Below are 27892 nucleotides of genomic sequence, written 5' to 3'. Positions count from 1 at the left end.
ATAATAGGATTGAAATGAAAATAATAAATTAATCAACTTATAGTAATTTTTATTTTAATTATTACAAACGTTAAATGCGAATCGCCGTTTTCGTGTGTCTTATATACTAAACGCATCGGAAAGGAAGCGTATGCTCCAATAAATAATAAACGAAACAAGAGGAAAAGAATCGAACGGAAGTTAGCAGAAATAACCATGCATATAGCTAATCCAATAGGATATGAAATTATACATACTTGGCTATTTTTTTGATTTTCTAACAGACAATCGTTAACGTTGTTAGGATAGTGAAAATAGATTCCAACATAATAAATGTGCAAGAAAAGAAAATGTCACTCCCTATGCTAAACTATGCAAATGTATCAAGGTTGATGAAATACAGTGGGAACGACATCTGCAGAGAAACTGAATTCCATGCAACGAATAAAAATGTTCAATATATCAGAAATAAATTAGTTTATTTTACGACGCACGGTTATTCGATACTTTTATTGTTAAAATAGAAGTGATCTTCAGTTTCTCCTTGATCGTTTTTAAACGTACAACGTTAAAAAAGTAATAGAAGGTGGCCTTTCCTTTCTGTCACACCAGTAATCATGCTTTCCTCATACACGCATACAAATATTTTTTTTTTTTGTTTCGTATAGTATAATGTAGCTGTACACGATGTTACTTACACGACTACTATATACACTAAATTGTCTCTGTTTCTTGATCCTCCGGTATTGAAATTTCTTGCGGCAGATTCAATCGAATCGATATTAATATAATACCGAAATAATAAAAAATATATTATTATGAATAATAATAACAGAGCATCAACATAGATATGTATAACAGATAACGAATACAGTATTATATGTATACTTGAAACGAACGTTCAATACTATTTATGGATACAAAAGGATTCGCTTATAATTTAGTAGAAATTATGAAACTGTAGTATTATAGCGTTCATTATTCACCTAATATTACGATAATTCTGTATATTGCTATATTTGTACTATTTGCGCTTGGAAAAATTTATAAGAAAAAATTTGGAAAATCAAATATCGATTTCGATCGAATATAATCTCAAACAGCTTGAGGACGAATTCGATCTGCACTCGTGAGATCGGAATTGGTAAAAACTTAAATAAATTCATTAGGAGTTTGGGGGGGTTTGTTCTTTTATTACATCACATTGACTTTGGTCAATTTTACTCTATCTCGATCCTTTTTTCCAATACCTGTATGTTCATGCACGAATTTTTAATGTAATCCCACGGCTTACCTTATATTAAACTCCCGTTAATAGTCCTAGGTATTCCTATAATATTCCTACTATTAAACTTCACATATATTTACACGTTATCGCAACATCGGTGTGAATTTCCATAAATTTCAAGGTACATATCACGTAACAGTACATCTCTTTTTTTTCTATACAGAACAAATCAATACAAATTCCGATTAATTTTAATGAATTATAAGAATACGTGGGTTTGTGTGTTTTCAGAGATATTAATTCTAAATCCATGTTTGTAATAGAGAAACGAATATTCGTATAAAATTATATATAAGCTTGCGAATTATACTATATATTAAACACGTGGATTTCAAATAGTTTAAATATCTAAAATGTTATACTAATTACGATTTTATTTGAACAAAATATTTCGTATCTTTTCGTATATCTTCGGTACTATGAAAACGTTTTTTCAAAACTTAATTTTTGGAATTTAATTCTTAACTACCTTATAACTTTCAAAACGCATTTCCACGTATCCTCCAATCCTGAAAAACAATATAACAACTGTCTCACCTTGCATTTTCTCAAAATCCTTATTCACAATTTGGCACTCACTTCCCTGCATCATCACTGTCTTCGTCCGTACTATAAGCAAGCGTAGAATAAACGTATGCTTGATTTACGTTCTCAATTCCATCCTCTAATATATCTTGTTGTATCAATATTTCATTTCCTTCGGTCACCATTAGTACAGCATTTTCTAAATCATCCAATTGCATGCCTTCTATTTTTTCCTCGTTTTCTTCATTCTCCTCGTTTTCCTCATTTTCCTCGCTCTCCTCATTTTCTTCATTCTCATAATTCTCTTCATGTTCATCATTGTCTTCGTTATCTTCAATTTCTTCATTTGATTCATTCTCTTCAATTTCTTCATACAATTCGTTTCCTTCACTATTTTCGTTCATCTCTACCTCATTATTTTCCGCGTTATCTTCGTCCTGCTCGACTTCTTCGTTTCCTTCATGCTCTTCATTGTCTACTGCTTCGTCATTGTCTATAGTCTCTTCATTATCGTCCTCGTTTTCTTCCATAGAATTTTCATCGTATCCATTTTTCGCACCTTCATATTCTTCGTCGCTACGATTTATAAACGTTTCGGACTCACAATCTAATGATTCATTGTTACACAAATCCTTTCCATAGAAATTCACTGATTTGGAGGCAGATTGATTTTGAATTTCTGCTAAATTACAAATTTCCATTTCTTTTCCCGTTGGCGTTGTTCTTGAACCAAGTTTGCGACTTATCGATTGTTCCCCAGACATATTTCCACTTAGTAGAGGCATTATAGGACTAAGTACAGGCGGACCATCATCATCTGACAAATCAACGTCATTTTTTCCTGCTTCTGAAAATTTTAAACGTCCACATTTAGGTTTTGTTATAAGCATTAAAACTTGATCATAAATTGTTCACTTCATCACCTGTATCTTTGGATTCCTGGAGGCCTTCCAAAGCCAATTCTTCGGAATCATCATCAGTATCTGAGTTGTATGTAATTTCTTCTGTAGCCCTGGATTCTCCTTCAGAATCATTCTCTTCTTCCACCTCTGTACTACTACCACTATCCGATTCTGCTGAATCTGCCTCTTCTGCCTCAGACTCAAATTCCCCTTCTTCCACCTCTTCTATCATCGCATCATCCGCTATCAGGCTTCCCTTTTTTATGAAAAGTTAATTACCATTATTAATGCATCATGTATTTTTGGAATCTATGTTAAGTTAGAATATTCGCATTGTTGCAAGCTAGTATATTGCAAGATCTAAACACATACTTCTGGTTTTTCCTCAGTCTTCAAGTGTTGTTCTTCCGTTTTCTCAGTACATGTATTAGAATGATCAGTTTCGTCAGTAATATTCTTATAACATCTCGGACATGTAGTGCCATTACTTGCATGACCAATATGAATACTTGTATGTAATAACAGCTTGCTACGTGCATTATGATACCTGTCACAACAAAAAGATTATAATAAATTCTTGATAAACAAAAATAATTAAAATTACTTTCACCGTATCAGTACCTGCCACAAGTTTTGCACGTGAAATTGTTTCCTTCACAAGAAAGAATTGCAGCATGTGTGGCTTTCAAATGTTCTGCTAAATTATCATAATCCTTGCAGAGTTTCAGACATACTCCACAAGTGACCGCAGCTTCGGCTCGATGAAAGCGAATTAAATGTTGCCATAAATGTTTCTTTGCCGGCCACTGTTTTCCGCAGACTTCACAAGCACATTCTGTATTCGTTGATTCATCATACACTTTCCTAGAATCCTTTCTTGAACATTTTATTGATGCTTTCACTCTGAAATTTTACATTGATTGGTTAAATACAATATCAATAGGAAAAAGGAGGAAAGTATAATAATATAATCCATTTTATTATATAATATTTACCTCTGAGATAATGGCATTAAATTTGGAAGAGGTCTTTGACCTGATAACTGAAGATTTATGTCCTCAAATAGATTGAAGTCAGGGATATTCAAATTTGACGTACTTTCTTCTTTTTTTATTTGATTGTTATTTTTCAAAATTTCTTCTCGATTATCCAGCACACTCTCTTGATTATCTAACATATTATTCTGCAAAGACGCAAGTTCTTCCTATATAAAGAAATCCATATATTAATATAAATATCTAGAACTATTCCAATATAACTTAAGAAATAAAGGAAATTTTACCTCTTTTCGTAAAGTATTTCTTCTACAGGTTGCAATATGGTTCCAATACAATGTTTTTGTACAAAATTGTCTTTTACAGTTCTTACAAACAAAACTTAGTTTTCCACGCATTCTTCTCTGTTCTTCTTGCTTCAGTCTCTTAAACATTCTTTCTGGATCTGTATTATGCATATTACGATAGTGTTTTGAAAGGGCATCGCTATTTGCAAACATCTCAGGACACATTTCACAATCGAATGTATCAGTCAATGATCTCCTCCTTTTTGAATCGCTGGAGTCCTCGTCGCATAGATCTACATCGTACTCCAAATCATCTGGTTCTTCTTTGACGACAACGTCAGGAGACTACAAAATGAACAACAAATTTTTACTCATTCATTTAGTTATACATTTACTCAGTTGTATTTATAACTTAATATTAATTTACCTCCATTTCAAAATCATCATGTTTCGATCCAATATCCAACCTATACTCAAATGCTGCAAGTTGATCTTTTGGAACATTATGTATCGTTTCATAATGATCTCTGATGGCAGAATCTTCTGTGAAAACAGCTAAACATTGTTTACAGGTCCGGAATACTTTGCCATGACATTTTTTAGTATGGTCGAAAGCTTTCCATTTTGAAGCATATTGTTTACCACATACTTGACAAGTATTAGGTTTTGAAAGAACACTAGCGTGAACTTCTTCTACATGACCCTTAAGTTCTTTCGGATCTTTCATTGGAATTAAACATACCCCACAAGATACGCCAATTTCATTACGATGCAGAGACAGCACGTGCATCTTCAATTTCAATTTATTCTCAACAGTGTCGCCGCAGAAATCACAAACGTTAGGATTTGTATGATATCTGTGGTCTTTTTTATGCGATTCTAAATCTTCCTTTGTCCTAAACAACTTTTTACAAGCTCCAAAATTACAAGTCAAATCCGGGTGATCCATATGTTTCACTCTATTATGCGTCATAATTCCTAATTTCGAAGTGATAGTTTCGTTACAAAGATGACAAGTGTATGTACTATGATGATTTTCTATATGCTTTTGTAAACTAGCACGATCTTTAAAAATTCTTTCGCAAGCTCTGCAACGAGTAAGCAACGCACCAGGATCCTTCCTATAATTCTGACATCCTTTCATATGTCTACGTAACAGATACCGCTTATGAAATCCTTTATTACATTTCTCACAATAATGTAAACTAACTTCATCCGTTTTAAATTGCCTAGTGTCTTTTCCGTCTTTTCTAGAGTCAGGTTCGTACCTATGAATTTTAGAAATATGTGTTGCCAAATGATCTTTTGATGCACTAGTTTTCAAGCAATATGGGCATGTAACATCCTCATGACCTTTATGGACTCTATTTACATGTTTCCATAGGTGTGAGGTTCTTCCGTAACATTTATTGCAGAGATCGCAAGGAAAAAGGCCATGAATGATTCGTCTGTGATTACACAACTTCTCTAAACTAGCAAACTTTAAGTCTGTACAATGTTCACAACTTAATTCTGTTTCTCTAATTCGCCCATCTGGTTTGCTTTCATTGCCTTCAACTCCATTATCGCAGGTTTCTTCAAAACCATGGATTTTTCTATGCCTGGACATTTTAGATTTGTTCGAATACGGTCTTCCGCATATATCACAACTAAAATCACCATTTGTTAATGGCCAATGTTTCGATTTGACATGATTACTTAATTGCAACACATTCGGGAAAACTTTCAGGCAAACACCACAAATCAATGGGACAGTATCTGAATGAACGCCCATAACATGCTTCCAATAATCTACTCTACTACCCCAAAGTTTGCCGCAGATTTCACAAGTATTTGGAGAGGGACCTTGAATTATATGATGTTGAATGTGATCGTTTCTAAGAGATTTCGTTGCAAAAATTTTACCACAATCATCACGATCGCATTTTATGGCTTGTTCGTTGGCATGAGCAGAGCTGACATGTAACCAACGTTCCCATTTACTAGGGTGTGAACTGCCACAAAGTTCGCAAACAAAGAACAAGTGATATTGGGCTCTATTTCCACCTCCATTTAAATTGGACTGATTCATGGAGTCCCCTGTTGGAATCGGTTGTTCAGATCTGTGTGCATTTCTTTGATGCCGTATTAAATGATCTTCGTTTGGAAATGACTTATAACAAATGTAACAGTCTACTTTGTCCCCTTCCTCTTCGTAATCAAGCATTGTTTCTGTAGTTTCATTTCCATTAATATTTTCGCCATAATAATTACTGTTCAATTGTACGAAAGTTGCTGGATCATAATTTGGATCAATATTATGTATGGACACGTGTGCAATTAATTTCTTCCTAGAGTCATGTTGTCTGCCGCAAATTGTGCAACTGTACCTCCTTTGTTCAGAGAGTAACAATTTTGATCCGCCATGGTACATATTTACATGATTTAGAAGTTGTGCGTTGTCTGCACAAATTTTCAAACAAACGCCACATGCAAATGCTGCGAACTCCTTATGAGTGGCTCGAATGTGAAGCCAAAGAGAAGCACGATCATTAAAATCACGAGTACAAATTTCACAAACAAATACGGTTTCAATTTCAATAAGATTCTCTTGTCCACTCTCATGATCATCTTCTTCGTTTTCAACATTCGTTTCCGGAGATAATGGAAACTCATTAGTTTTTTGTTCATAATCAATATCCATCGATTCATTCCAATGTCGTGAGAAAATCTTCTTTAAACATTTATCACTTTCTACAATAGGACATGGATCAACACCATGTAACGTTTGGATATGTCTACTCAAGGAAGACTTAAGAACAAAATCTTTTTTGCATAAAATGCAGATGAATGGCTTATCGGCATCATGTACTGCCTCGTGTTCTTTTAAGTTTTCGACCGATGTAAAAAATTGAGGACATGATTCACAGTACCATTTCTTATCATTGTTAACATCCATGTTTTCTGATAAACAAAACAATTATAATCATTTAGAATTATTGTTTCTTACATTTTATGATAATATGACTTTTACTAATTTGTAAACATATTTTCATATTCTCAAATTACTGAAATTACCTGTTCTTGGCAACTTTTTTGGTTTACAATTTGCCGTGAATTTATCTTCAAAGTCTCGTTTAAGACTGTCACCCTTCATTAAAGCTTGCTTCAAGATCGTCAATTGTGGATTCTTAGCCAGCTTTGCTTCTGCACTTCTGAAGAAAGAAAATGAAACCGACATAAGATAACAAAACAACCTAATAATATTAATAAATTAATCGATTATGGAATTTTGAACTATTCTCAATAACAATATCAAAAACACTACCTGTAATCTTTGCTATCGTCGTCACTACCGAAGCTTGATCCCTCACAACTGTCAACTATTTTGGTATCTCTATTCTCACTCTTGGTCAGAAAATCGGATCTTTGCGCTTCTATGCAAACTCTGCCATGGAGATTCAGTTCCATGGCATCAGTGCAAATCTTTCCGCAAACATTGCATTGGCATCTATTTTCTAGTCGATAAGTATTGTTCAAAGGAACCTCCAAGGGTGCTAGAAGACCAGCATGGCGTGATTTTATATGTTCTTCCAAATTTGTCCGAGTCGAGTAGATCCGGGAACAATAACCGCATGTCACTGCCGGATGACCTCTATTACAAAGATTATTAATTAAAATCATCATCGACATTTTAAAACTGTTTAAATTTACATGGTGTCAGAATATAATGTGTAAACGTTTATAGTTATTTTTATCGCTCTTTTAGCTTCATACTGTGACAACTTATATCGTTATGTTCATTAAGTTGTGTGTAGTATTAAGTGTACAGAAACAAATAAATATAAAAATATGAGAAAAATAAGAAGGATCAACAGACCTGTGAGACGTTGAAACATGACCCCAACGATGTTTCGCAGTCGAATAAGATTTATGACAAAGATCACATTGGTAGGGTCTCTTGTAGGAAGTGTGATCGTCCGTAAGAACTTTTTCGCCAATTACATCACCGGCCCCGACATGAATACGCGCGTGCAAAGATAAGTGACCCTTTGAACTGAATGCTTTGTTGCACAAGGAACAGACATAAACTTCGTGTTGCTGAGATGTATGCTGTAGTAATGAAAGTAATTATTTATAACACAGTAATTATTACAGTACGGAGCTCTTTCCAAATTTGGTAACATACCTCTGGGTTATTACTAGAATGTTCTTGATGTTTCATCTCCAAGTCTTCAGGTTCTTCGGTAACTATTGAAGTCATCTCCAGAAAATCACTTGGATTTGTTTCCATATCCATTTCATATTCTTCTGATCGGTGATCCTCTGAGTCATCCATTATTGTTGCTAAAGTAAAACAATAGTTTTCTTCATTTACCAATTTAATTTTTGTATCGTGAAACGAAAATAGATAAATATTTTTTGAGGATAAAAAAATACCTTCATCTGTGCCACTATTATCGATAACTTCTTCGGACTCGTGATCTGCTTCCTCATCAGAATTTAATCTAGGAGGTGTTCCTAAGGCAGCATTGGGATTCACAATAGGGGCCTCTGGGATCAATATAGGTATGTTTTCTTTTCGCTTCAAGAGCTCTGAGTTATCGCAGCATCTTAAGGTGGTCATAATACCTTCAACCTGAATAAAAGTTCATAATAAAATTTATGGATGACACTTTTTATGATTAGACTTTTTACTTATTCGCTAAGATTATACATCTTTTTTTTATTAAATAATGACTGTTTGATATAGTATTATAAATTTTACTTTTTCTGACGGTGGTAAGCATCTTTCCAAGAGAGCCACTGCATTGACACATGCTGTTCTAAAATCATAGAAATTTTCCAAATTGTACATGCATCGGTAACAGAGGCATTTTGGTAATCGATCATCTTCTGCAATCTGTAATAAAATATTTAAATATCAATGATAACAATGAGCAAAGATATAATTAATATGTATTGCTTTTATACAACTAGAAACTATTATAAAATTACTATGTATTTGGCAATAATGTATTTTATGTAAAAATTATACAAAATTATATATTAGAATTTTTTCACATGAGAGGTTTAATGATTAATAAAAAAAACAAAATGAGAAAAACATCAATATTTACAAAACATAGTAAACAAGATAACATACAACTCTTAATTGTAACAAAGTCAACTAAGTAGAAGTATATTCATAAAGATTTTGGAATAATGAGGACAAGTAAGGCTAAAAAGATGTGTTTACCAACAGTGCTAGAAAATACTTTGGCTTTGTGACAAAAAAAATATTTCCAACATAATCACGTCCATGTTAAAAACATGAAAAATGTGAAGGACGATAAAAATATAAATCAGTTATTTGTACGTTTATAAAATTTAATCAACAAATGTGAATTGCTGTTTAAAACCCATTTCTTAGCGAAAGTTATAATAAAACTAAGATAAGTCTCGAAAGATGCCAAAAAAAATATATTTAGACTCAAATCAGAAGAATCGGTCCGAAAGGGCTTACGGAATTAATCATAATTTTCGAAGTATGTATATAATACCTTCAACGTTTAAAAAGATTTAAGCAAACGCTGATATTCACGGACAAGACGAAACAACAATATCTTCGAGCGAACGTTAGTGTCAGAAATAATTCGAATGCAAATGAATGTTTTATCAAAACGGGAGGATCATTATCGAAAGAACAAGCTGACACGAAGTGAAAGGGAGCTCTCGACAGCGAAGACGCGTGATGTGTATGTCGTGTAGATTAGCGTAGAAGGACGATGACGAACCTTAAACGGTAGACAAGCTTGTATCTTGTCAACAAGCTGTCTATTCTTGCCCTCTTGACCGAAGATGTCCATCTTGACGGCGTCGTAGGATGCGCAAAGTCTGCAGAGCTCCTGATAGCGTTCCCTGGACTCCATCGTCAGCGTGGCCACGGAGAAGATCACGATACTGGCCCGAGGAACTTGGATTATCCGAATTTCCTCGTGGCAGTGTAGAAAAAGGCTCCTCTGGCCCGGACTCGGCCTTCTTCTTCTTCTTCCTCGGATCACATCCTTCGGAGCGGGGATCCGCGGCTCGCTGCGACACCGCGCGGCTTCCGTTTACGGGTTACTTCCTGGCGATTTTCACGACAGTTAAGGCCCCGGGCGCCGCCATCTTGTACACAGACACTTGTTCCGTCGGTTCTGTCGAGTACGACCTCCTCCATGTCGCTAGGTATCTCGTGCTTCGGCCGAGGTATCCGGTGATTTTTCAACACTTTACAAACCGCGAATTGTATTTTGGCATTGTATAAGGCCCAGTCCATATTGAATTGATTTCGGCAGATTCATTGAGCGTCCTCAATACACGTGATATTTATGTGAACAGTAATCTGATTGGTTTGCATCCATTTGGATCTTACACCATACGTATCTATAGACAAAACTTCAGATCATTTCCATCGAGCAAAGATGAAATCATCTACGTGACGTCAGAGTGAACATAAACTATGTGTGTACAGTAATACCTCGAGTTTTGCAAGACTTTCCGACCGCAGCGCGCTCCGTTAGCGAGAGTAGGAATGGAAATTACTTTGCTTCGATTGGCTGACGATTCAATGGTACGACAGAATTCGCTGCGCATTGGATGTGCAGCGATATGGTGGGAATACTTGCAAAAGTTAAGGGAAGTAGAAAAATTGTGCAAAATTTGAGATGCATTATTGTATATTGACATACTTTATTTTATTATAATGCTCAAGATAAGTATGTTCAAGATTTCAACCATCGGTCAGCGATTTTGAGCGATTATCTTTTACACCGCTTAATGTCAGAGTGAAACAGTTATCTTTACTTCACCGAACACTTAGAATTTCTATAATACGCACTATACATATGCAGTGTATAGTGGTAAAGATCTGGTTACAGTAATGGAACCTACTCTCTCTTTGTCTGTCTAAAAATTGTCTCCATGTTCAGCAGTAACAGATGTTGCCTCTAGACACAATATGTATATACTCTAAGCTGGAGACAATTTGAGAAAAGGAGATACGCACGATTATTTAAGCCTTGCGGTTCGTTTTTATAGCCACCGATTATCAACAACTATAAAAACGAGCCGCAAAACTCGAATACATAATCGTATGTATCTACTCTTCCCAAATTGTCCATTTTTGTGTACAAGCTGAGCGTCAATTAGGGAGAATTTACTGTAATGCATAGAACATGCTATATGATCTATCAAAGAATTGCTTTTTCCATCTAACCAATTGCTCAACCTTCCACGCACGACAATTTTATCAATAATCAATGAATTTTATAAATAAATGTACAGTTATATTTTCTAAGTTTGTACGTGATGCGTAGAATGACATTTTCCGTTTGGTTGCTAAGCAACAGTTTACAATCAATAACATAACCTATACTACTACTTCATATAACCTCTAATACTATCAAAATTTTTATTCGAAGACAAAGAGAAATTATGAATTTTGTGAGATTTGTATGTATATAGATAATTAGACCATACTTGGCGTGATTTATATTATTTTTACTTCATATGATTCCAATGGTATGAGTTACATGACTAAAATATCATTTACGTTAAATCGATTTCAAAGAAATCAGTATGCAAGACTCATTTCAAATTACCCTGTACATCATAACGAAAAACGAGGTCTTTTCTATGTAAAATTGGAAGATAATTGTAAGTTACAATATTTAAGCAGTTGTAATTTAAAAAAATAGTATTCTATTTTTGGTTCATGAACTGAAAGCACGTCATCAAATTTGTAAACAATGACTGATTACTTGTAGTTTAACTATAGATTATTTATGACTGTAAATAAAAATTTTTTAATTCTTTCAGCAAAAGCTGTGCTACAATATAATACAGATGGAAAGGTTTTGGATATGCAAGCAATTAATGTGCCTTATAGATATACAGGAAAAGGTTTAGCTCGACTCCTTACTGAAGTAATCAAATTTTTAAAATTTTCTTATTTATAATCACAGTTATCACAAAAAACATGATGTATAATACCAAAATTTTATAACACAAAAAGTAACATGTAAATTATACTTTCAGACAGCATTTACATATGCGATATTAAATTCTTACTACATGTTCTTGACCTGTGATTACGTGCAAAAATACTACCTTGCAGTTAAGAACCCTGATTTAGAAGAACTTATTGTCGGACCTACAAATATACTAGAAGGACCCGACTCAGAACCATTAGATCATGACATCATTTATGAGTTGCCCGATCCTGAAGACTTTTTGATAAATTCTATATAGTAATTTTGTTGCAATGATAGCGCACATTTTAAGAAATTGGTAGACCACATAAGCAACTTTCTATTCACACATTTACCGTTACAATTCAGTATTTTACATCATCCATAAAATGGAGGAAACAGAGTATGCAACTATTATCGAGTGGTATTGCCGTCAATTTTATTACACCGCCATGTTGTCTTATTGCAAAGAAGCATGCGATGCATATCCGACGAGCGATCGTTTAAGAATTCTATTAAGTCTTGCAAATGCATTAACTGGAAAAACTCAGGAAGCAATTAAAGAAAGTGCGGCTATATTGAATAATGTAGATGCAGTTTTGGCAGTATTGGTTCTCCAGAATATTGCATACACAAACAGCGAAAATGTTGAAAGGACTACGCTGATGCAAATTGAATCTAGAATCAGAGACGAGAGAAGAAAATCATCTCCAAACGCATTGTCATTGGCAGCATTGGTGCTGTTTTTATCTCAGAAAGTTGAGAAGGCTAAAGATTACATAGAGAAAGCTTACAAGCTAGATTCGTCTAATATAAACGTTCTTTTGATTAAAGGCTGGATAGATTTGTTCACAATGAACAAAACCAGTGTGGACAAACCTAACATATTCGAAACGGTTTTAGAAAAGCACCCAAGAAATGTTTATGCTCTCCTTGGCACTGCAAAGTACAAACAGCAGCACGACGATAGTGCGGGAGCAATATTAACATTGAACTCATTGATAGTACGTTACCCTAAGTTGCACATACCTTTAGTGGAAAAACTATACAATCAGCTCACTACAAAGGATTGGGATCAGGCTCTGGAGACGGCTAACAGAATATCATCTATAGATTTGAACAATTTAGATGCTTTGAAAGCACGAGTGTTCATAACGTTTTGCAGAATTGGGAATTATGAAGAAGGATTGAAGGATCTTCAAACATTCTTTAGATATTTAATCCTGACAGAGACGCGGAATGTTACTGTATTAATTAGTAACATCCAACTGTTCTCGCGGTTAGCATGCAAAAATCAGGAAATTCTGTTGGAACTTGCGAGGACAGTCGACAGAGTATTGCAACAAAGTCCTAAGAATGCAGACCTAATGGTCGAGCTGGGAAATTTGTATATGTTACAGGGAAACGTGAAGGAGGCAGAACATTATTACAAGAGCGCCGTTAAAATAAATGAATCGTCCTTCTCGGCTCTGATAGGTCTGGCACAATGTCAGCTTCTGGACAACTCTATAGAAGGACTGGACTTGGCCACCCAACAAATCGACTTTTTGATGGAGATGCAATCTAAATCGACGAGTGCAGATTTGCTCTTCATGTCTGCGAAAGTAAAGTCTGCTTCTCCGAGTCAGGCTCTGATTGACTTGGACAATGCAGCTACCATTATACTGGACAACTGCAGCTATATACCATATGGATATGACTACATAAAAAAATTAAATCCTGATTTGTGCCTGGACATCTGCAAGCAACGATTAGTATATTCCATAACGAACAATGTAACAAATCCAGAGGAAAAGGTGTTGAACGATAAAGAGCCATGTTTGTGTCTATTGGAGGAACTTACAAACGCCTATCCCGGATTAATCACAGCACAATTGCTACTTAGCAAAGCTAAGATACAGAGCGGGGAATTAGAGAAAGCTAGCATAATACTAAAGAACATTCTGAACAATGTTGACTCCTCTAATGCTGAAGCACATTTGTTAATGGCTCAGATCCTGGCCTGCCAGGGGAATTATCAGCTGGCTTCACAGAGTCTCGAAGTCGGTCTAAGCTATAACTTCAAAATCAGGGAAAATCCTATTTATCATTTGATTTTAGGCATTGTTCAGAAAGAAAATAAGGATATTGAGAGCGCTATAAAAAGCTTTCAGACTGCTATGTCCTACGCAGGACTGCAATCTCACGAGACCAATGTAGAGACTATGCACATTTCAGCCTCGGATGCTGCAACGTTGTATCTCGAACTAATCTCTGCTTATGGGAAAATGAGACGTTTTAATGAAGCTGTTGCTGTGATACAGGAGGCAAATTTGAGGCTTGGGCATACTATCGAGGAAGGTAGAATTCTGATAGGAAATGCGGAACTGCTTTTGGAAATGGGTGAGTTGGACGAAGCCATCGAATGTTTGTCCAAAGTCACACCGGATCAGCCTTATTATCTGCAAGCGCACACTCGTTTGGCTGAAATTAATTTGAAACACAAGAAGGACCGGCTTGCCTTTGCTATGTGTTTCAGGTTTGTTTTATTTATTTATTTAACGAGCCACGTGCCCGTTCAATTATAATCCTAGGAAAGTATATTGAAAATATTTGTTTACTTGTAGGGAATTGGTAGAGCACTGTCCAGGTCCAAAGACATACAGTATGTTAGGCGACGCGTACATTTCCATACAGGAACCGGAAAGAGCGATAGAGTCGTACGAGCAAGCCTTGCAACAGAATTCCATAAATAAGTTGCACATAGCCAGTAAGCTAGGAAAAGCTCTGGTAAAAACGCACCAGTACACGAAGGCGATAAATTATTACTGGGATGTGATAAAGCAAGAAAATTTTAAGGGATTGAAACTGGACCTCGCCAAGTTGTTTGTCACAATGAAACAGTACGATAAAGCAGAAGCTACGTTAGTACAGGAACTGCAAGGCAGGTTTTGTTTATACTCGACATTATCATAGTACTGTTGCGAACAGTTTGTCATATATTTTCAGATGGACGTCGGGATTCCGACTTATTAAGCTTGGAAGTGCGGGGCAAGTTGTTGCTCTTGCTGGCAAAGACAAGAGAGAAGGCGGATAATATCCACGGTGCTTTGTCCACGCTAAAAGAGGCCAAAGAGAACCAGCACAGGTACATACAACGTTTAGGAAGCTCCTCGTTGGAGGACGAGAAGCAGATTTTAGCAAACATTTGTTTGACTATGGCCGACTATTCATCGTCACTAAGGGACTACGATCAAGCTATAACGTACTACAAGGAAGCATTGAATTATAAACCTGCGGACGTGCAAGCTCTTCTATCTTTGGCAAAGATATACATGCAGGTAAACGATTGCGAAACTCTTCGGAGTTGAATCTGATAGTCACTGAAGATTTTTAATCAACAGACCAATAACCTGGACAGATGTGCTCAGAGCTGTACAGCTCTGCTGAATGCGGATCCGAACAACGAAGCAGCTTCGATAATGATGGCTGATCTTGCGTTCCGCAAGGTGGATTTTGACACTGCAGCCTATCATTTTAAGCAATTGTTGATGAAACAACCGACGTATTGGACTGCCTTGGCAAGGCTCATTGAGGTATCTCGTAGAACAGGTAGGGAAGATAAGAGGGAAACTATAGCATTTATTGCAACAATTATCTGACAGTAGCTTGTGTCCGATTTAGGTAATATGGACGATTTGGAGGAATGGCTTCACCGTGCGGAATTAGAGACAAGCGGTTCTAACTTGGCAGCTGGATACTATTATTGCGCCGGCTTACTAGACTGGCGCACGGGCAAATTAAACTCCGCGCTTCGTCAGTTTAATTTTGCAAGACGAGATCCAGAGTGGGGTCAACAGGCAATATATAACATGATTGAGATTTGTTTAGATCCAGATGACGATTCGTCTTTATCTAATGAAGTATTCAACGACGACGACGCCGAGTACCAAGATGCGAGAACGATGGCCTTGAAAACGGCTTACCGGTTGCTGCAGGTAAAATTAAGCAAATTATATGCCAATTATATGCCAGAGGTCATACGTACAAGTTATATAACCGTACCTATGCTTCAGGAATTGAATCCTAAGGGTAGTCCCCACGAAATGCTGACTCACAGGCTGCTGAGTAACTTTTTTCTGCTGACTACGAAGCAAAAGTCGAACATAGAGAAGGCTTTGCAGGATTGCACCGCGCTAGCTAGTCAGGAAGCTTTGCGGGACCACGTGGGGCCGGCTCTTGGAATGGCGATGGCACACATTCTTCTGAAGCAAACGCCAAGGGCACGGAACCACTTGAAACGGGTCAGCAAGAATATTTGGACCTTCGAGGACGCCGAGTATCTGGAACGCTGTTGGTTATTGTTGGCTAATATTTACGTGCAATCGAATAAGTACGACCTGGCTAATGAGCTGTTGAAGAGAGTCCTTCAACACAATGCCACCTGCGTCAGAGCCCATGAGCTGTCTGGTCATATCGCTGAGAAGGAGCAGAACTACAAGGAAGCCGCGTTACAGTACTGTCAAGCATGGAAGTACGGCGGGAAGTCTAAGCTGTCGGTGGCTTACAAGCTGGCCTACTGCTCCATGAAGGCAAAAACGTACGCGGAGGCCATCGACGCCTGCAACGAGATCCTTAAACAAAGTCCCGACTACCCGCGCATCCGAAAGGACATTTTAGAGAAATGTATCAACAATTTACGCACTTAATAAAAATGTTCCCAGATATCAATGCGTTCATTTTTTGTCTTTTTAGCGCGCAGTGTTGGAAGAAGCATTCGTCAGCTGTCATTTCAATTTTAAACGATGGAAAATCACTGCACCGATCGAGGTCAACTTCAAGGATTATCTTCATTCTTTCAAGAAGTGCGAGAATTGCAAATTATCCCAGCAATATATTATAGTAAAATGAGTTCCGGGGATTGCGAATCCGACGAAATAACGGTGACCCATGCATCCCGACGGAAGAACGATGCCATGCGAGTCGTCATCACCGACGGCAGCACCGAAATCGCGCTTGCTCTAGCCTACAGGATTTTCTCCGACGAGATATTCGGACCTGATCAATCGATCTTCCTCAGCATACACGAGTTTCACAGCAGAGCAGTGTTTTTGGAGAGTGTCGCGATCGAACTCACTCTGTGCAGTCCCAATCTCCTGGAAGGTAAACTGAACGAACGCGCGGCGCCCTTCCCATTTACCCGTCATCGGAATTAAATAAACAATCTATACGGCGTCTGCAGGCATCGTGTACGGTCACGATGCATCGGTCGCATTCGAGAACGCGGACGTAGTTTTCTGCATCGGTCCAGCGAGGGAGTACTGGTTCAATGAAGAAGAGTACAATGATCCATTCTTCAGGGAATTCGTCGAAGTTCTAAAGTCCTACGTAAACGAAATTACCATTGTCTCGATAGATCCTTAATGTTTCGCATTCTTTAAAATCATCGCCGTAGGGCAAGTTCATCGAGAGTTACGCGAAGAAGGACGTGAGGATCATAGCGCTGGGGAGCACCGCCGCTAGCATAATCTCCCGCTATGCAACGACTACTCCTAGGAGGAACATAACTGCGCTGTCGTTGTTCAATTGGCGGATCGCTGCCGCATACGTACGATATAAAGGGAACATTAGACAGATTGCTGTAGCATAGAAGGCTATGGGAGACCTAAAATTCCTATGCCGAACCGCATTTTGGTAATCGCATGCAAGACGACGACTGCCCCCATTTCAGATCGCGGCACAGGCACATTGCCAGCCGACGCACGTCAAGAACATCATAGTGTGGGGCACCAACAACAAATACTGCTTTCCAGATTGCAGGTACATGTACCTGGCGAACGGTCAGCCCGTGACCGACAAGCTAAAGGTGTGGCTGAAGAAGGAGCTGCCGCGGGTAAACGTTCGCGAAATTCTGAAAAAGCTCCAGTTTAAACGATTCACCTTGAACCTGCCGGTTTTTTAACAGATTATGCGAGGTATCCTGCGCAGACCTGCCTACACGAGATCTCTGGCGTACGCGCTGGCCGATCATTGCAAAATTCTATGGAACGGCACCCCGAGGAACGAATGGACCTGCATGAGCGTGCTGTCCGATCATTCTTACGGCATCCCGGCTGGCATATTTTTCTCTTATCCCGTCTTCTGCAGGGACAGACACTACGAGATCGTTCAGGTCGGTCCGAATAAGCGAATTTTCTACTCTGATTCTTTGGCGTTTTTTTTTTCACGACCGTGTCGGAGATCATTTTGACGTTCGGCACAGGGTCTGGTCGACGACGAATACGTCAGCATGTACCTCTTGGACTTCAGCAGGCTAATGATCAAGGACGTCCAAGCCGCTCAGGCGGTGTGCGATCTACGCGTTTGAATTTCGATTAATCCCGAAGAGCCGCGCGCCCTTCGCACGTTTTTATTACGTTTTTACAAGATACACACATATTTACAAGTGTCCTGAAGCATGCAGTTTCGAGTCGGAAGTGGGGTCGGAGCCGTGTCGCCTGCAGTCAGCGGAGCCATTTATTTTTGTGCATTGTTAACATGGCACTGTTGTTAAGCGAACACGAGCCGCACGCCGGCGGGAATCCTCCGCTTGCGCAGAGGGTGTCCCAAAGATTATACAGACCTCGTTACAACTTCTCGGTGACTTTATACAATAAGATCAAGTCCTAGGACATCGCACCGTGCACGATCGAACTGCTATTGTTCTTCGCGCACAAGCTCGTATACAACGTGCATGGAGTCTATGAGAAACGGCTATGGATACCTCACAGTTATATTCGGTTAACGCTTCACCTATCGAAAGTTAAAACAAAAAATCTCGAACGAAACGATTTATAGTATTTATAGTGTTACAAAAAGTAAAGAAGAATAGCGATTGTCAAAGAAAGCGTTTTAAATTCAAAAACCGATGTTCCTTATTTCAGATCTTTCGTCGACAAAACCATCGTATTTAACTCGTTCTTCTCTTCATTGACATAACATCAAACCTGATATTACAATTATAACTAATTACTCGTGTAACGAGTTGAGGTCCGAAACATTAATCGCTTGTCACATAAGTAATATAAGGAAAAAACGAGGCGAATACGATGTTACAAATTTCCATGAAAACGAATACAACATTAGAAGATGTTTTGCTCGTAAAAATTCGACGTATGCGATACGAGAAATCGTTAACACTTCGATTTTCGAATGAGCATATCGTTCGACTACCGGTAGGTGAAGCGTCGTAATTTCTTGTACATCGATGTTCGAGCGGTTTCACGGTATGCTTGCGAGGAGGCTGTTCGTCGGTCCTCTTCAGAGGTCGAGGTACATGATCTGCGTGGCGGAGATTGCTCCGCAGGCTGCCAGGGTGCTGGCCACGCAGACCACAGCGGTGGTGGTTCCGGATTTGCTGACTATCGTGCCGAGGCAGCAAGAGAGCAGGAACTGCGCCAGGAAGACCATCGACGAGACTATGGCTACGTCGGTCCCGAGGCCGCGTACACCCTCGCTTTGCACGGCTTCCCCGTCGGCTGTCACCTCGAACTGCAAAGTCGATCAAATTCGATTAGGAACGCGCGGAGAAATTGGATGCGTTGTTGCGTCACGTAACAACGATCTTAATGCCATTACTTGACCGGGGATACTTGTCGTGCTTCGCGCTCAGCTTCTTCAAGTTTTTGAGCGGAACGTTAACAAAGCCTCGAAAACATTCGACCGATCTTGCGTGACATGTACGACGAAGAAAACGCGGCGCACAAAACGGAACGTCACGGTCTAATAATTGTAGAATAAAATTCCGTCCCCGTTAAAATGGAGATACGGTTACAAAAACATTTACATTTAAGTCGAAGCGTTCTCGCTGCGCGTTCTAATATACGGCGGTCTTTTAATTGTTTCGAGCGTCGCCGGTTAATATGCTGGAGTGGATCCGGGACACTTGATCGTCCCGAAGAGGTCTATCATCGCGCGTCTCCGGTTTCGCGTAATCCTCCGGGAGAACTTTGGTCTTATCGTCCCGCCGGGAGCAATTGGACGCACTACCGTTTTACGATGGAGATTGTTCTGGACATTTTTTACAACGGCGACGGGAGAGTTCTCGTTACACTCACCGTCGAGGAAGCGTGGTAATGCGCCACCAACAAGTACGGCATGGTGAACAGAGTGGAGTACATCACTCCGGCTGTCCAGGAGAACACGATCACTCCCACGGGATGTTTGGTCAGCGCCATCATCATCATTCCTGTACTGTAGAAGAGCAGGCCGCAGACGTAAACTCTTCTGGCTCTGTTCGAATTCAGAAATACTTTAGAACAGGTATCGCGGAGCATCGTTCCGTTGACACAGGACTTCGAATCTTTGTGCGTTCACCGGCTACGAGAAAATTTGCCTAAGTAAATTGCGAAGTTCGTTTGTCGCGCGTTACCCCGCCACGGAGACGAGTTATTTTATAAGAATTCGCAGAAACATCCGCAGTCGATTTATCGAAGAAAAAAGGAGGTTACTTGTAGCGTTCGATCAACCTTTCGATGACCAACGAGTAACAGGAGCAGGACAACGAGTACATGGACATTCCCCAGCAACCGAATCTCACGCCGCTTTCGTAGAGCTCCCGCTCCTCGCTACCGTCCGGCGCCTACGAGTGAAGTTTCATCAGTCGACGAGTTATCGTATTACGTGTACAGGGTGTTTCAAAATTATTAATACTATATATATATATAATTATTATTACTTCTTAGGCGTACCTGAGATCGTTCGAAGTAACTTTCTCCTTTACAAACATTCTCTTCGGAGCACCGTGACCAATGAGAGGCGAGCTCGGCTGACGCGAGGCGGCCCAGTCGACGAGCGCACGAAGCCCAGTTCCGTCGATTGGCTCGGCGGCCTCGCGCCAGCCGCGCTCGCCTCTCATTGGTCGCTGTTTTTCGTTGATAACTCGCGAACAAAGCCGCGGATTGCGTTTTCGCCAAGGAAGAAGTTGCTTCAAACGACCTCAGGAACCTCTCAATTCCCGGTGGTACCATAATCTTGATGATGCTTCAGTATTTTGCGTATCGATCGAATCGATTTACCTGCGGATTACCACCGTAGACCGCTTCGCCGACGAAATCCGTGAAGTACAGGGAATAGCAGACGTGTGCCATCCAGCAGAACAGGTTCGTCAGGCACACCATGCGTAGACTGTACGGCATGTAGACAATGGACATCAGGTACTCCCGCAACGTGGCCTTGGGGTTCGCGTCAGGATCTTCCAAACCGAATGTTCCGCAATCGGTCTCTTGCGGTACGGCGTCCGGCAACATAGGCACCTGTCCGGCCCTTTTCTCCGGCTCCGGTACCGGCAGCGGTTTCAGGACGAATTCCTGTTCATCGTTGACGCGTGTGATTATTCGTCGATCGTTCGTTCGAATCGCTACAAGGTGTACGAAACGATCGTCTATCGCTTACGTCTTTCTTCGCAGTGTCCTGATCGTTGTCCAAGGTCCCGTAAGACACGGACTCCTCCGTCGTGATCCTGTCGTGCTCCTTCCCCTCGTCCTGTCTATCTTCGCCAGCCATCTGGACAAGAACATATCTACTACAACTTCCGAGCGCATCTTCTTTTTAGACGCGATTTTGCTTGCCGACAGCTCGCGGATCTTTATGCAACATACAAATTGTGCGCACCGATCGCAAGAAACAAGAACCAAATCGCATATTTATTCTTGTCTCCGCATAATTTTAGAGTTATTTTTATATTTGGTTCTAATTTAATTTAGTTCTAATTAAGTTCTAATAATTTAGTTCTAAAAATATAAGAAGCAGATCGTTGAAGTCCGACGGCGTCGCGTTCCCGTGGTTCGCCCCGCTCGTAATTCCAGGAACCCGTGAAATCGGCTGTCCACTTGTCATGACATCGCCGCGACGACGAACCTTTTGCTCTTGAAGTTGCTGGTACTCCTCCCTCTCCAGCAGCTCGAGGGGGATCTCCTTGAAACTGGTGATCGTGCAGAACACGCAGATGATGAAGATGATGGTGATCAGCGTGAAGGTCGCGTGCAGATGACCACCGAGCATCACGCCGATCGTGGTGGCGTCCCAGTTGATGCCGCCCAAACCGTAGCCCATGAACCCGCCGAGGCCCGCCATTATGGTGAACGTGCTCAGCCCTTTCGCGTGATCCTCTGCAAACAAGCGTCGCGAGCCATTAGGAACATGTGCGGCGGCTCTTAACGAAATTAGCCGGCTAATCCATTGGGAATGTATTAGGAATGCCGATGCTACTACAGTAAATTCTTCCCAATCGACGCTGAGATTGTTCACGAATATGGACAATTTGGGAAGAGCAGATACGATTAATCGACGCCGATTCTACGCATCGCGTGCAAACTTAGAAAATATACTGTACATTTATTTATAAAATTCATTGATTATTGATAAAATCGTCGTGCGCGGAAGGTTGAGCAATTGGTTAGATGGAGAAAGCAATTCTTTGATAGATCATATAGCATGTTCTATGCATTACAGTAAATTCTCCCTAATTGACGCTCAGCTTGTACACAAAAATGGACAATTTGGGAAGAGTAGATACGTGCGATTATGTATTCGAGTTTTGCGGCTCGTTTTTATAGTTGTTGATAATCGGTGGCTATAAAAACGAACCGCAAGGCTTGAATAATCTTGCGTATCTCCTTTTCTCAAATTGTCTCCAGCTTAGAGCATATTCATATTGCGTCTAGAGGCAACATCTGTTACTGCTGAACATGGAGACAATTTTTAGACAGACAAAGAGAGAGTAGGTTCCATTACTGTAACCAGATCTTTACCACTATACACTGCATATGTATAGTGCGTATTATAGAAATTCTAAGTGTTCGGTGAAGTAAAGATAACTGTTTCACTCTGACATTAAGCGGTGTAAAAGATAATCGCTCAAAATCGCTGGCCGCTGGTTGAAATCTTGAACATATTTATCTTGTGCATATCTTGAGCATTATAATAAAATAAAGTATGTCAATGTACAATAATGCATCTCAAATTTTTGAACAATTTTTCTACTTCCCTTAACTTTTGCAAGTATTCCCACCATATCGCTGCACATCCAATCCGCAGCGAATTATAATAAAATATTTATATATTTTATATTATATATTTATATTAGAATAAAATTATAATAAATAATTATTATTTATTATGCATTATAATAAAACAAAGTATATCAATGTACAGTAATGTGTCTCAAATGTTGCACAGTTCTTCTACCGGTTGCCAACAGCTATAAAAACAACCCTAAATTATAACGAATATTATACTATTTCTTTATAATAACGAATATTATATTATATTATTATTATCCATTATTAGTACATTTTTTTATTTAATTTATTATCATTATATTATAACGAATACTTATTATTTATTTAATATATTTCTCTTCCCAAATTGTCAATCGGGGAGAATTTACTGTTATTTACTTGCCAGGCGTGGTGACGTCGAGCAGATACGCCCTGGCAGGGCTTTGACAAGCGTCGGCGTCGAAATCCAGGAGCACCGTGCCCAGGATCGTGAAGAAGATCCCCCAGGAGTGCGAGGGTGGCTTCGGAGCGTCTTCCTTTCCCTGTTTCGCCGTGGTCCGGTGCCCGAGTGGAACGGTGTAGTTCGTGTGAACCGGAGGGGTGTCGCCGAACGCGTAGCCCAAACCCTCGCCGTTCGGGACCAGAATCAATCCTGAGGAAACGGTCGATTATCATGACGGATCCAGAGAGAAGGGACTTCGCCGGTTAAGAATATGGTTCACCTATCAGCACCCCAATCGCGAGGAGGAAGATGAACGGCCTTCGCCTGCCGTGCTTCGATCTGCATCGGTCGCTCAGGCTGCCCAAAATCGGGGTGACGAAGAAGCCGATCAGAGGGCTCAGCGCCCATACCAAGGTCATGTGCTGATGGTCCACGCCGATCTTCAAAAGGGTCGGCGAAACGAACGCGGTCTCCGCCGCGTACGAGAACTCGATTCCCATCACGGCTGCGGACACCCGCACCAATTCTCCCCGCGACTTTTTCCTGACGAACACACACACACACATATAGAACACGCAACGTTGTTTCGTCGTATACGTAGATCGGCGAATAATCTGAGAAATCGCCGGCCGATGTAACGTACCTGTAGACGTGCGCGTAATCGTCCAAGGTCCTCTCGAGCTTCGGCGGGCCCCGCAGATGGTTGAGGACCCCCTCGACGCCCTGGTCGAGGGGCACGCCGCTCTTCCACTCCTTCCACACCTCCCATTTCTCCTTGATCTTGTCCCGGACACCGTGCACCCTCCCGGCGAACCCCTCGTACTCGTGCAGTTTGTCCACCATGGTTCGCGACGGTCACACGTGCGGCGGTATTCCCTTTGGCACGCCGTTCAGCGATCCCTGGATCTCATCGCTCGATCAGCCGAACGCCGATCTGCCGCCTCATCGCCAGATATTTTTCCGTACGAGCGCTGCCCTTCGAACAAGAGCGAAGAGTCTTCTCGCGGAGAGTTCAATCGAGGAACGCGATCGCGATCGTTCGCGGGCACATCCTGAACGATCGCGGCGCCGTGAGATCGAGAAAGAAAAAAAAAGAGAGAGAGAGAGATATAGAGAGAGGGGGAGAGAATGATCGAGAAAGGGTGCGTGCGCGAAGGGTGGCGCGTGCTTCGCCGACGAGACACGAGACTCGACTGACGGTCCGCAAGCTCATCGCCGACGCGAAGACGAAAGCTCGAAGCTCGAGCGACGTCGACTTTCACCGAAGGGCAGCCGGGGCTCGGCTCCTCATCGCCTCTCCTCGTGCCTCGTCGCACCCCCTCGGCTCCGCCGTGTTCCCGGAGGATGTAAAATGAGCTTTTCGTGTACCGAGGGAAACCCACTTACCCTAGACAGTCGGGATGCTCGTTAGAATTGATTAAAGTCGGTTCGGTGAAGCTCGATGGAATCTGTTGCTCGTCCGCCATACGATCCTGCTCGGACTTAACGTTCCGGCGAGGGCTTGGAACGCTGCGGCCGACTTGTCCGCGGCTTTTTTCGGCCAATCAACGGGTAATTGAAGGGAACCGGGAACGCCGGCTCGACTGGACGCGGACGGTTCGATCCAAGGATCGAAGGTACAGTCAATTCTCCTTAATTGACGATTGGATTGTACGCAAAGGTATTAATTATTATAATATGTATATAGCTTATGGTTATATTTAGCTTATATATATATAAGCTAAATATATAATATATTATAATATAATATATATATATATATATATATATATATATATATATATATATATAATTAATTAATTATATAATAATATATATAATATATATATGTATATATATATATATTATAATAATATATTATTAATTATTATTATATACGTATTAATTATTATAAGATATTAATGTTAGCTGCGAAACGGGCAACCATAAGCTAAAACCATAGACTTCGATCGAACGAACGATCGCATGCTTATAAATGCCGTGTCGCGCGCCGTACATTCAGGTTACAAGATTTCGAAGCAGCGTGCCGCAACTTAAACGAGTTCACCCGAGAAGGACGGGATCGTCTTCGACGACGAGATAACGCGTGCAAACGTGAACATTTTTTTTTTTTAAGGAAGCACGCCGCTGCACCGTTGCCAACATATCGAACCGTCGTATTAACTGCCTGGAGAAGTCCTACAAACTAGGTCTTGTTGCGTATGTGGCCTTGGTCCTAGCTTCTCCCTTGTCGGAGCTTACGGCAGCAACACGCATCGACAACTTCATCATCGTATCGGACACCTTTTCTTTTCACGCCTACTCGAGTCGTTGGCGGTGTGCGTGCAGCAACCGGCAACGACGTCGGCAAGCTTACAAGCGTTTCGAGTCGTTGATCGTCGAGAGATCGGCCAGAGATCGTCTTGCGATTCATCCGAAATTTCATCGTGCGGGCACAACCGTCTCGCGACGATCGGGCTGATACGATTATTCGAGTGTTTGCGCAAGCGAGCACGCAACACGTTCGAATAATTGTATCGCTTCTTCCCAAGTTGTACAATTTTTCTGCGCAATCCGAGCGTCGATTAGAGAGACTTTACTGTGCATACATATTTTCTTCCGTTTCTTAGCAAGTTCTCCGAACGAGCAACGTCGTCGTACGAGGAAGCCCGACGATTTATCTAATTATTCTCGCGTAGATTTCACGGACCATTCCCGCTCGTCTAATTCCATCGGCCGCCGCAGATGCAGCAGTAAGCCTGACGATTGCACAACGACAGATTGATAAGAAATAAAGACAGCGTTTGCACGTGTCTTTAATGGAAGCACGCGAAATCATTAGCGGAACGCAGACGGTCGCCGGTTTATCGTGCCAGGCCGAGGACCGGCTACGGTAAATTCATCCTAATTTTCCTTCAGCTTCGGAACAAAAATTAGCAATTTGGGAAGAGGAGATACGATTGTTCCAGATTGTTACCGATTGTTAATAATCATAAAAACGAGACGCGAGACTTGATTAATCGACCTTCGCTTCCCAAATTGTTCATTTTCGTGCGCGCTCTGAGCGCGAATGAGGGAGAAATTACTGTATTACAAATTCGGTGTTTCTTCTTAGAACATATTTACAATTTTGTTACTTTTTCTCTACAAGCAGTAGGGAGAACTTGATTGTAGTTTTGTGATCCTCTAATGATGAAATCAATTTCTCTCTCTAAGACCCATCAATTTATCTCTTTCCTGCGAGCATATACATTTGCATAAACGTCCACAGCGGCTTCTTTTCACCTTTATCAACGAGACCATTGACGTTGCTGCAAATGCTTTAGGCTTTGCTCGAAGATCGAGCTCGAAAATTAGTGTACAACGAGGCGTAGAGAGCACGCGTGACGCGAGATACAGTAAATTCTGCCTAATTGGCGCTCGGATGGATACAAAAATAGATATATGCAACAAAACATGCAATATAGAAAACATATGCAATACGCGATATCCTCGACTTCGCTCTCGTTCTCGCGTTTTCTCCAACAACGAGTAGTAACATTTCGCTTGGAATTCACCGCGGCCGGTTCCGTCGCGTGTATCCAAGTTCGGCGATCGCGGGGGCGTAAATCGAAACGGTGAACGGTTTGCCGTTCCAGCGACGCTTTTATTGTCTACGCGGCGAATTGTGAGCACAGCAACGATACGAACAAGCACCTTTTCCACGTCCGCGCAAAGCCGTCGCGCTGTTTGTTCGGCCGTTTAAGGACGCGATCGTGTTTGCCGGCGTGTTTGCGAGCGTGTTTACGCGCGTGCACGTCCGCCGCAGCGTTTCTCTCTCTCTCTCTCTCTCTCTCTCTCTCTCTCCGCAAACGGAGCGTCCTCGACGGAGCTTTCTCCACAGCACGGCGTCGCGACGCCACGCCGATGTAATTTCCGGCCGGGAAATTGCACTTTGCCGATTCGACCGTGTTCCTTTCGAAGCGGATTTTCAATTCGATTTAACGCGCGTCGTCCAGGAGAGCGGACTCCGCGCGGACCACGGCCGCCTTGTCCTCGCCGTTTTCATTATCCGGCTCGATATTAACGAGTCCCTGACAATCGAGCATGGTTCTCGCGATCTCGTGGAAGATAACAGAAAAAGAAACAGCGAGGGATCGAACCCTGGGTCGTTTCGTTCACTGTCGATCCAAATACAGTAATTTCTCCCGGAAATGCCAAATTTCGGGTTGCTGTGAATTTCTCTGTGCTAGTCCTACAACTATGTAATTTATCGCTACGTCGATGCTAAGGGTCAAAAAGATCACTTTGATCTGTAAACCGGAAGCCTACGATGCGAAAATTATGAAAAATCGTTAATTTGTTCGTATAGAAAACGAAATTTTTGGCACTGCGACTCTGCGATCGATACCGATTCTAAATAAAAGCTATCCAGCATGTCTTGTCGCTGTACATAGCGCCTAATCGACGTTATTATCGATTAAAGGTAGTGGTGTACAGTCAGAGACACATTAGATTGGCGCAA

The 27892-nt window shown here is 40.7% G+C and overlaps 5 protein-coding genes across 7 annotated transcripts; 3 read left to right on the top strand and 2 right to left on the bottom strand.

Annotated features, from left to right (window-relative positions):
* Positions 1–28: 28 nt before the first annotated feature.
* LOC117224344 (uncharacterized) lies at positions 29–10308 on the bottom strand. 2 transcript variants are annotated; one of them, XM_076526017.1, is made up of 15 exons: positions 9733–10308; positions 8724–8858; positions 8396–8594; positions 8145–8323; positions 7836–8068; positions 7284–7610; positions 7034–7170; positions 4404–6919; positions 3977–4321; positions 3690–3898; positions 3316–3597; positions 3067–3241; positions 2716–2950; positions 1805–2639; positions 29–1422 (listed from the first exon to the last, which is right to left on the bottom strand). In XM_076526017.1, the coding sequence occupies exons 1-14, from the start codon at positions 9865–9867 to the stop codon at positions 1843–1845; spliced, it is 5904 nt and encodes a 1967-aa protein (XP_076382132.1). In that variant the 5' UTR covers positions 9868–10308; the 3' UTR covers positions 29–1422; positions 1805–1842. The 2 variants fall into 2 exon arrangements, with proteins under 2 accessions (XP_076382132.1, XP_033333085.2); XM_033477194.2 differs by having other exon boundaries at positions 29–2639; positions 8145–8302; positions 9733–10305.
* A 357-nt stretch (positions 10309–10665) lies between these two features.
* On the top strand, positions 10666–12229 carry LOC117224347 (protein NATD1). Its single transcript, XM_033477200.2, has 3 exons — positions 10666–11635; positions 11798–11904; positions 12017–12229. Exons 1-3 carry the CDS (start codon positions 11503–11505, stop codon positions 12227–12229), a joined length of 453 nt encoding a protein of 150 aa, XP_033333091.1. The 5' UTR covers positions 10666–11502.
* Positions 12230–12338: 109 nt separating this feature from the next.
* On the top strand, positions 12339–16655 carry LOC117224345 (tetratricopeptide repeat protein 21B). Its single transcript, XM_033477196.2, has 6 exons — positions 12339–14467; positions 14556–14872; positions 14938–15269; positions 15333–15540; positions 15613–15926; positions 16005–16655. The coding sequence occupies exons 1-6, from the start codon at positions 12339–12341 to the stop codon at positions 16635–16637; spliced, it is 3933 nt and encodes a 1310-aa protein (XP_033333087.2). The 3' UTR covers positions 16638–16655.
* On the top strand, positions 16651–20634 carry LOC117224269 (malate dehydrogenase, cytoplasmic). The gene is made up of 6 exons (XM_076525954.1): positions 16651–17091; positions 17171–17316; positions 17384–17575; positions 17642–17821; positions 17894–18100; positions 18191–20634. Exons 1-6 carry the CDS (start codon positions 16734–16736, stop codon positions 18293–18295), a joined length of 1188 nt encoding a protein of 395 aa, XP_076382069.1. The 5' UTR covers positions 16651–16733; the 3' UTR covers positions 18296–20634.
* On the bottom strand, positions 18297–24654 carry lovit (loss of visual transmission). Of its 2 annotated transcripts, none has more exons than XM_033477199.2 (9): positions 24053–24654; positions 23690–23952; positions 23371–23619; positions 21826–22076; positions 21361–21471; positions 20985–21275; positions 20436–20548; positions 20025–20199; positions 18297–19458 (listed from the first exon to the last, which is right to left on the bottom strand). In XM_033477199.2, exons 1-9 carry the CDS (start codon positions 24250–24252, stop codon positions 19228–19230), a joined length of 1884 nt encoding a protein of 627 aa, XP_033333090.2. In that variant the 5' UTR covers positions 24253–24654; the 3' UTR covers positions 18297–19227. The 2 variants fall into 2 exon arrangements, with proteins under 2 accessions (XP_033333090.2, XP_033333089.2); XM_033477198.2 differs by having other exon boundaries at positions 20418–20548; positions 24053–24653.
* Between the last annotated feature and the right edge of the window lie 3238 nt (positions 24655–27892).

The sequence above is a fragment of the Megalopta genalis genome, chromosome 13, assembly GCF_051020955.1.
Source record: "Megalopta genalis isolate 19385.01 chromosome 13, iyMegGena1_principal, whole genome shotgun sequence".
Taxonomy (NCBI): Eukaryota; Metazoa; Arthropoda; class Insecta; order Hymenoptera; family Halictidae; genus Megalopta; species Megalopta genalis.
The sequence above is the reverse complement of the archived record's forward strand: the minus strand, read 5'-3'. Positions and strand labels throughout refer to the sequence as shown.

Bases quoted from the DNA above. Each gene is read 5' to 3' on its own strand.
- LOC117224344 (XM_076526017.1), bottom strand. From the start codon at position 9,867: ATGGAGTCCAGGGAACGCTATCAGGAGCTCTGCAGACTTTGCGCATCC. The intron at 8,324-8,395 runs GTATTTTTTTAT...TGGTAAATGAAG, and splicing joins TAATAGTGGCACAGATGAAG to AAAACTATTGTTTTACTTTA. The intron at 2,640-2,715 runs GTGATGAAGTGA...TAAAATTTTCAG, and splicing joins CCAGGAATCCAAAGATACAG to AAGCAGGAAAAAATGACGTT.
- LOC117224347 (XM_033477200.2), top strand. From the start codon at position 11,503: ATGAGTTACATGACTAAAATATCATTTACGTTAAATCGATTTCAAAGA. The intron at 11,636-11,797 runs GTAAGTTACAAT...TAATTCTTTCAG, and splicing joins TGTAAAATTGGAAGATAATT to CAAAAGCTGTGCTACAATAT. The intron at 11,905-12,016 runs GTAATCAAATTT...TTATACTTTCAG, and splicing joins TAGCTCGACTCCTTACTGAA to ACAGCATTTACATATGCGAT.
- LOC117224345 (XM_033477196.2), top strand. From the start codon at position 12,339: ATGGAGGAAACAGAGTATGCAACTATTATCGAGTGGTATTGCCGTCAA. The intron at 14,468-14,555 runs GTTTGTTTTATT...GTTTACTTGTAG, and splicing joins GCCTTTGCTATGTGTTTCAG to GGAATTGGTAGAGCACTGTC. The intron at 14,873-14,937 runs GCAGGTTTTGTT...ATATATTTTCAG, and splicing joins GTTAGTACAGGAACTGCAAG to ATGGACGTCGGGATTCCGAC.
- LOC117224269 (XM_076525954.1), top strand. From the start codon at position 16,734: ATGGAAAATCACTGCACCGATCGAGGTCAACTTCAAGGATTATCTTCA. The intron at 17,317-17,383 runs GTAAACGAAATT...TCATCGCCGTAG, and splicing joins TCGAAGTTCTAAAGTCCTAC to GGCAAGTTCATCGAGAGTTA. The intron at 17,822-17,893 runs GTAAACGTTCGC...GTTTTTTAACAG, and splicing joins TGAAGAAGGAGCTGCCGCGG to ATTATGCGAGGTATCCTGCG.
- lovit (XM_033477198.2), bottom strand. From the start codon at position 24,252: ATGGTGGACAAACTGCACGAGTACGAGGGGTTCGCCGGGAGGGTGCAC. The intron at 20,549-20,984 runs GTAAATCGATTC...CTTCACTCGTAG, and splicing joins TCTACGGTGGTAATCCGCAG to GCGCCGGACGGTAGCGAGGA. The intron at 20,200-20,417 runs GTAACCTCCTTT...GAATTCGAACAG, and splicing joins AGGTTGATCGAACGCTACAA to AGCCAGAAGAGTTTACGTCT.